The sequence below is a fragment of the Lycium ferocissimum genome, chromosome 5 (assembly GCF_029784015.1).
Source record: "Lycium ferocissimum isolate CSIRO_LF1 chromosome 5, AGI_CSIRO_Lferr_CH_V1, whole genome shotgun sequence".
Taxonomy (NCBI): Eukaryota; Viridiplantae; Streptophyta; class Magnoliopsida; order Solanales; family Solanaceae; genus Lycium; species Lycium ferocissimum.
In genome coordinates, this window is record NC_081346.1 from 7,144,362 (window position 1) to 7,152,770 (window position 8,409).

Consider the following 8,409-nt stretch of genomic DNA (forward strand, 5'->3'; position numbering starts at 1 on the left):
CATCAATGCTAATCACTAGTACTCAATACTTTAATCAAAACATTCTCTGATTTGTAAATGTTCTAAGTAATCTTCAATGTATAATTTTAAATGAAAATGTTACTCACCAACCAAACACTAGTAAACATTTTCCAAGACGGTATTTTTTCATGGAAAGCAAAACCCTGAAAGATATTTTCCATGGAAAATGCACCCTACATTACGCTCTTTTTCTGCCTGGCCCAATACTCCCAACTGTTCAACAAGAGTTCTAAAATGGTATTGGTTTACAGTTCTATATCGAACTCCTTTTCTGCATTGGCCAAAATCGTCCTTATCGCATCTTCAGGCCAAATTTCAGGACAGCGTACAGGCACAGCATTAGCCTAGGCCCAGCGTTCAGACTAGAGTACAGTACCACACCAAATGCAAGGCATTTCAAGTTTTAACACTGCAATGGCAAAATGATGCCATTGCAGGGAATCTTTCTAAAATTGAACCCTCTCAATGATGGAACAGTTAAGAGCTTATGACCAAATAGCTTTATGAAGCAGAAACAGAGCTTTTCCATGTAGACAATATTATAAAGGTAGCAATATAAAGGAAATACGTAGTGAGTACAAGAATCCAGTCACAACATATAGTTGAATAGCAGTTATGTGGAACAACTGCAAGTGCAAGAAAAAGTAAAGAAGTTTTAGTACTTCTACGTAATACATCTTTTTTTGAAACTTTGTAACATACACTACCCACCACCTGCAGTTACTTGGGGCCAATGTCCTTGATACCACAAATCTGCTCCTCTCCCATGGCAGACATCACTGACAGAACCAGGTCCTTCCCCTCAGCAAAACCATCTTTGACCTATGCAAGTAATTTGGAAACAGCGTTATTTTTAACAGGATTGATGTCTTAGAAACACACAAACTTATGTACAAATATTATCTTGCATCAAAAGGAATTTACTGGCCATGAAATAATCAAAGGAAAATAAAGCATTCATCTGCTTTTTGATCTTCAAATGAAAAAGCTAATGCCTTGTGGAATATAAATCTAGAGGCTACTTCTTAAACCATTGACTACAGAAAAATGGCACTCATCAGTAAATGTTAGTCTTCTATTAGTTATAGCCTGTTTCCAAGTATCATTCACTTTAAATTTTTGTGTTCATGAACATAAAACAGGTAGCAAAAGTAACATGCATGAAACAGATAGTACAATTATGTTTACCTGGGCCAGAAGATTATCATCAGTGGGGAGCCTCAAATCATCCTTGGTGTTACCATTTTCAGTCAACAGACTCACCTGAAACAATATTATAAATTAGATAGACATCAACAAGGAGATCCAATACAACAAGAGTAAAAGTAACAGCAAAATACGTACAAATCCATCCTCAGAGATATCAATAAGTTGATAATCAGTCCTATTCACATGAGGAACCTGTAAGCAAAACAGACATGTTTTAGTTTTCGTAATAATTTAGTAACAGAGCAAGAAGAAAGCAGCAAGGGAAACAATATAACTAGAGTCAGTTAGTTACATCACAATTGTGAGAAGAGGGAACAATATCTTCAAGCTTCTTTCCAGTGAAAATGTCAATCGCCACAAAGTGACACTTGGCATGACCGTGCTTGCCTGTCTTGGAAGTGGAAACTTCAACTACCTTCAACAACAAACCAGACTTATCAGTGCTCGTTATTATGAACCAAACAGAGAATATACAGCGTGACTGACAATGGGGAAAAAAGGGAGGCATATCAAACCTTGGTCCAAAAGCTTGAGCCTAGATGGATGCCCAAAACTTATATTACTGGAACTTAGGCTGCTACAGGGAACTCTTTATTTTGATAACCGAGAAATCCCTAAGGACCAGTGGTGTACAACTCTAAACGAAGTGGGACATATACATGCATCTATATATACATCTATATATATACATATATACACTTGTTATTATTCTGTACCCAATTGTGTATAGAGATGAACCTAGACTCTAGAGTCAGAGAGTTTAGAATCAGTGTGATCTTATTGTGTATATTTTTAGAAGGGCGTCATCTTAAAAAAAAGGGGAAACCCGGTGCACAAAGCGGGTCCGGGGAAGGGCCACAGCCCAAGGGGCAAGGGGTGTGAAGTAGACAGCCAACCCTAATGCAAGTATTAGTGGTTGGTTCGACGGCTCGAACCCGTGACCTATAGGTCACACGGAGACAACTTTACCATTGCTCCAAGGCTCCCCTTCAAGGGTGTGATTTTATATACACATTTAAGATGTTATTCGTATGACAAATAGTAGTTCAAGCAGAAAACAAGGGTTCAGTTGAAGCCACCGAGAAACCCTAAATCAGCTTCAGTTAATATATATAGCAAATATATTAGATCAATACAGGCACTTGTCCAACCGTTAACAGAGTACAAAACGTATATCAACCTTTTCTTTTTAAACTCTGGGTTGTACCAGTGTCTGGAAGGTGGTATTTCAACAGATGCAACCACTAAAAGCAAAACAAAAAGAATCCATGAAGATCAAATATCTTCCAGAAAGAAACCCTAAATACTCAATAGAGAAATACACTCAGAGCCTGACACGAAAAAAAAAAAAAAAAACAATAGATGACCGTGACACCCAGCATATCAACGAATTCTCAGGTATAACAAATCTAAAATCAGTATCACAGAAAATAAATATCAATAATCCAAAAACTAAAAAAGCACGAAAACCAAACTATAAGGAGAAAAAAAAAAATAGAGAGACACCTTGCAAGGACGATTTTTGATGACGATGTGACCATTCTTACGAATAGTACCAGCTTGTTGAGGATATGTTTTTGAAGCTCCAGCATCGGCCTTGGATTCGAACTGGTGCTCTTCGTCCGACATCGTTTTGATCTTTTTTTTGGCTTTCAAGGGAGAGGAATAAGGAGGATCCGAAATATAGCTCTACTGAGTAGTGAGGGGCTGCCTTTTCTTTTGTAGGCTACAAGAGTTTTTTCAAATGAGATGCGTTCAAGTGACGCAGTGCTCTTGCGGTGACATTTTGGAATTTTCATTTTTCATCCTTATCCTATTTTTCCCTGTCCCCTCACGTGACCCCATTGTGTTTTACTCCCTCCCTCAGTCCATTTTTAGTTGCAAAATAAATAAAATGACAATTTTATTTATATCTTCCTTTCGAATATAACAAATTCAATATTTTAAAAAATGATTATAGTTAATAATAAAGGTAAATTATGGAGTAAATGAGAAAATTAAGTCTTGATTTTTCAAATTGAATAAATAAAAGTGGATATCTATTATAATATAGTGGATAAGTAAAAGTGGACGGATAGAGTAATAATCAACTTAATTGGTGAATCTGAATCTAAAATTATGTTGATTTTCAGGTTTTATTTTATATTTCATAGTAATATGTATTTTGTTTATTTTCAAGCTATTGACTTATCGTATACTACTAGGTAAAGTAAACCCGTGCTCTGCACGGGCCCAACTGCATGTAAGTTTTCTAATGATACTTAAAAGCCTTTGAATTTTTCTTAATTTGAAGTTAAACTTGAACGATCCTAATTGTACATTCCATTGTCAGTTTTCCCCTAACAGAAATAAATTTCCGTTCAAGAAAGCTAAATTATTTTTTCTTATTTTCACTAAGTGATCATTTTGATTTTGCACCAAAATTATCTAATTTTCAAATTGCTACTATCACTAATCCCTTTACTTAAATTTTATTATAATGTAATTTGATGTATAGAGTATGCAGATATGCAAGTAATTACATGCACTATCAACACTATCAACGTGGATGATTTCTTGTTTAATGTGATATTTGTGCTAATGTGTTAAGATTTCTCTCATTTATCTAACTTCATTTATAATGGGATGTTATATTTAAAAATGGAATGTTTGTTTCTTTTACCATTTTGGCTTCTTCAACATTTATTTCTTCGAAACACTGCTATTTACTCCCTGGGCATGTAATTGTTACTTTGCTAAGTTGAAGTTTATATATGTTAAATACTCCCTCCGTTCATTTTTACTTATCCCATATTTCCTTTATAGATTTTGATTTTTACTTGTCAATTTTCACATATCAAGGTAAGACAAAAAAAAATTCCTATTTTACCCTTAGCATTTATTACTCATTTCAAATCATTTTTCCAACTCCAATACAATTATACATCATTTAATAGGAATATTGTAGTAAAATACCTATCTTAATCATTATTTTTTAAATAGCGTGAAAAATTAAAACGTGATAAGTAAAAGTGAACGGAGGGAATATGAGATAGATCAATTAAATTAATAGATAAATGAAATTAAAAATGCATGTGGAGACCCAATAAGTATTACTCCTATGTGTACAATGAAAAACTGAATGGGCCCACCGTTTTAATAGTGTGTGAGTGAAATGCAGACAGAAGCAGAGAGCTCTCATATGTGAAAGGTCAATGGGACCCACAAATATAATGACAGGCAATAGAGCAAAATAAAGGACATAAGCTCAAAGGGTATTTCCGTAAATTTATATGAACGGGAAGCTCCTCATTCGCTTCTGTTAACAGTAGTAGTAAAGTAATAGTAATAGTAATATCCATATTATTTTTTTGATTCTTTTATTTCAGTATTCCTTTTGAGATTTGACTAATCTACCTCACGCAAAAATTTCATCTTAGGGGTGAGACATTCGCTATTAAAGACGATTTAATTCATCAAAAATAAAACGGAGACTACTAATTAATAGTAGTAGAGAATACTTACAACTCATTAAAGTAAAATTTCATTCTCCACCCAATGTCTTTAATATATGGAGTACATGTTATCTTTTAAAACAACATTATATCTGAGCCAATCGAGCCTTGTGCACTGCTTGAGAGCGAGGCCTATAAGTCATCGTTCATGACATTGATAATTACCCTATAAATATTCTAGTAGTAGTTGGTGGCTTATCCACCTCGTAAAATACATCATGTTCCTAACCCTTCCCAAACTTTAGTGTACTTTATTAACCACTTCTCTAGTTCAAGATCATAAATATTCTAGTAGTATTTGTGTATCTAGTGCATTGATCAAGAATGCTAGATGACAAGATCATTGAGCAATAATTCACCTTTCTCTATCAACAAAACCAAAATAAATTTCATTTTCACCTTTGGCCAGATCAAATTATGGTCGGATGAGCTAACAGTAAATTGTTTTCACATATTCAAAGATTCAGGGACACCAATGGTTGGATTATAGGAGTTCCTTTCTTCAACAAGAGTCAGCATATCACCATCTTCAGATCTTCTTAAAATTCAAGGCACCATCCTAGATCACAGACTTAGTACAAAAATGTCAATTGTGTTGGATAATCATCGTAATACCCATGAATTAATGTTCTAATATGTCGGAATTGGATGGAAACATCAGACTAAAGATCACAACAGTGCAACACACTAAAGCAATTAATGAGAGGACTAAAATTATCTAGAAGATATGTGAACATGCACATTGCTTTCTTTATAAATTGAATATTCCAGGTGAAATAAATCATAAGAACAGCAGGTTCAGGACCATCATCTACTTCACCAAACAACAAATTATCTTCTTTGAAATTTTTACTTTTTGCTCTTTGTCGAAACCTCAAAATTCTTCAACTTTAACAGCATCACGAGGCATTTCGTATGCATCTTTGGACCTCGATTTCTTCACTCCAGCAGTGAACCACACCTTATCCGACTTGTAGCTCTCGACGTTAATACTCGTGACTTTGACCCATACCAAGACCTTGGTCTTCATTCCATCTATTCCAGTGAGCTTTCCCTTTGACAAAGTTCCTTTGACGCGAGTAGCATACCTCGTAACGGATGAATCCTTGAAGCAGACCTCACAGTCTGATGGCAGGTAGACAATGAGCTTTGTGTTTGACTCATCAAACTCATAGGTAATTATGTTTTGGGGGAAAAGACCAGGAGGCAGGTTGTATTCACGCAGCAGATCCGGCAAAGATTTTGTAGGTTTGCCTAGCAAATTACAGAATAAGCCATTCTTTGTCATCCACATGGACCAATGACACGAGTGTGCTAGTTAAACTAAGAATTGTGGATGTAACAGTAAAACTGTCTACTCAGGATAAAACTATATGAGTATGTATTAAATCATAGGGAGACAGAAAATGCAGAATTAAGTTGATTTTAGAAGTAAATGCATACCTTTTAGCTTGTTGAAAATCCATTTTGCCTTTTCTTCAACAGTACATGATAGATTCTGAAACGTGTGAAGTCAAGCAGAGTGATGAAGTGGTAACTTACAAGTTTATCTACATATATAAGTACAACAAACTGAATTGCCAAAACTCTAGCAACAGAACAGGGTTGTTGATTTTACTATTTGAACAGGCTAGACTTTTGTGTCAATGATATAAAAATGATGCTGTCCAGGCATAAGTAAACAATGATGAAATCCTTGCTAATTTTAGCTACTCTCATTAGAATTTTCTGCTGTGAATCCAGAAGATATGGTTAGAGATTAACAGAATGCTTATAAAAGTCGTTGATATGTTCAGTCTCACTCTCCAAAAATGGAGACGGAAGCATTTCTTTAGAATTTATTGCTTTCGATTCAGAAGATATGGGTTCAGAGAATAAGGGAAAACAACATCTTAAGTGGAGTCTTAGGTTAAAGAAGATGTTCATATGTTCAGCCTCACACTCCAAAAGAGAATTCATTCCAACTGTTGAACTTAGTAGCTGCTTTTCTCATACCAAAAAGGGTGACACAACCACATGTATAATATGATGTAACCAAAGGAAAACAACACACTTCAAATGCTATGGGTTGTTAACATTTTCAATGCCATCATAATTGATCTTAGTTTCTAATTGCCTCAACTCTCTTCTTATTCTCTTTACAACATCCTATCATTTTTAATACCATCATAATTGGTCTTAGTTTCTAATTGCCTCAACTCATTTTATTCTCTTTACAACATCCTATCTTTGTTACACAGCTCGGATTCTTTTTACTTCCTCTCATTTACCTCCTATCGTTGTCCTCAAAAGAAGAGTCATAACGGTGATTGACCAATATCAATGAAAATCACGATCATTCAATAGACAAGAATGGAAACAAATCTCCAGCACCTTACCACCTAATGACAGAATTCAGAAGGCACCATCAATTTGTTAAGCTTTGGTACTAAGTATAGACTTAATTGAGGGATTAATTAACTTTCAATATTAAGTGAAACCCAAGGAAATTTTCATACAAAATTTAAAAGGGAGAGGGAAGACAGCTATTGTTCTTGCCTAGATCCCATCTCTAGATCAAAACTGGGACTTCCAAAATCTACAGCCCTGCATTAATCTCTTCTCCCAGTCCCTTTACCCAGTGGCCAGGTTTTTACTTGGGGTGTTTGATGAAGATTATTCTCAGTTCTTAATGAGAGGGAAAAAGAAAATACAGTTTCCACAGTATCCCAAAATTAAAATAAACTAGTAAACCAGAGGCAAGTACACACACAATGTTTAGCACCAATTGCAAGTATCAATCTAGTCTCCGAGCACATAATCCTTCGAGCAAAGCATGTACTTTCACATATTTCATGCTAGAAATGATACAATCAGGAAGGTGCATTGACCACAAAAAGAAGAAATCGGATAAAAGTAAAAAAAAAAAAAAGGCACACATACACAATAAAAAGTTCTTTTTCGAAGCTAAATAGTCGGTGGACCATAAATTGAGAATCCTGTTCAGGTATTGCAGAGTTTAAGATACCCAAACCCCAATTTGGTGCTTCACTGATAAAAGATAATCACGAAAAAAATATATACTTTCGATCAAGCAGCATTAGAGAGCCGACTTAGCTAGAAGAATGACACAGCCATAAATGCACAGAACAAGAAACAAAGAAAGAAAAATAGCAAAGAAGACAGAGAAAAGAGAACATACGGAGAGGTCGTTAGAGATGTTGGAGATCTCTTGTTTGGCCTTCTTAGAAACCCAAAATGTACTTGATTTCAAGCTCCCTACTTTCGTCAAAGCTTTCTCCATTGCACTTCTCTAACTCTCTTTTGGCTTTTTACTTCTCTATCTGTTCCTTTCTTCTCTCTCTTTCTGGGAGTGTTGATGTAAATTTGGCTTGTTTGGTTCTTTCTGTATCACTGGTGTCACACAACTCATCATTTGTTACCATTACCAAAAATAACGCCGCTCCTGTAAGAAAAAACAACAATTTTGGTGACAGTAAAATGATGGTTTTTCCCCCCTTTTTTTTTTTTTTTTTTTTTGGGATTTCGGTCTGTTTACTGTTTTGTCCCTTGGGCGCCTCTAATAAGTGACACAAACCCATAATATTTACTAAGGATATACAAATCATAAAGAAATTAAGTGGATTAAACAAGTTTTATAATTTTGATTTTTTTAAGATATGTCTATAATGTAATTTGGATGAAT

At 34.9% G+C, this 8,409-nt stretch overlaps 2 protein-coding genes across 2 annotated transcripts; both read right to left on the reverse strand.

The window, feature by feature from the left end:
• Positions 1–542: 542 nt before the first annotated feature.
• On the reverse strand, positions 543–2,958 carry LOC132055712 (eukaryotic translation initiation factor 5A-1). The gene is made up of 5 exons (XM_059447661.1): positions 2,737–2,958; positions 1,523–1,645; positions 1,366–1,422; positions 1,210–1,284; positions 543–843 (listed from the first exon to the last, which is right to left on the reverse strand). The coding sequence occupies exons 1-5, from the start codon at positions 2,857–2,859 to the stop codon at positions 742–744; spliced, it is 480 nt and encodes a 159-aa protein (XP_059303644.1). The 5' UTR covers positions 2,860–2,958; the 3' UTR covers positions 543–741.
• A 2,454-nt stretch (positions 2,959–5,412) lies between these two features.
• Positions 5,413–8,051, reverse strand: LOC132055713 (uncharacterized protein At5g01610-like). Its single transcript, XM_059447662.1, has 3 exons — positions 7,906–8,051; positions 6,168–6,222; positions 5,413–5,978 (listed from the first exon to the last, which is right to left on the reverse strand). Exons 1-3 carry the CDS (start codon positions 8,005–8,007, stop codon positions 5,599–5,601), a joined length of 537 nt encoding a protein of 178 aa, XP_059303645.1. The 5' UTR covers positions 8,008–8,051; the 3' UTR covers positions 5,413–5,598.
• Positions 8,052–8,409: the final 358 nt, after the last annotated feature.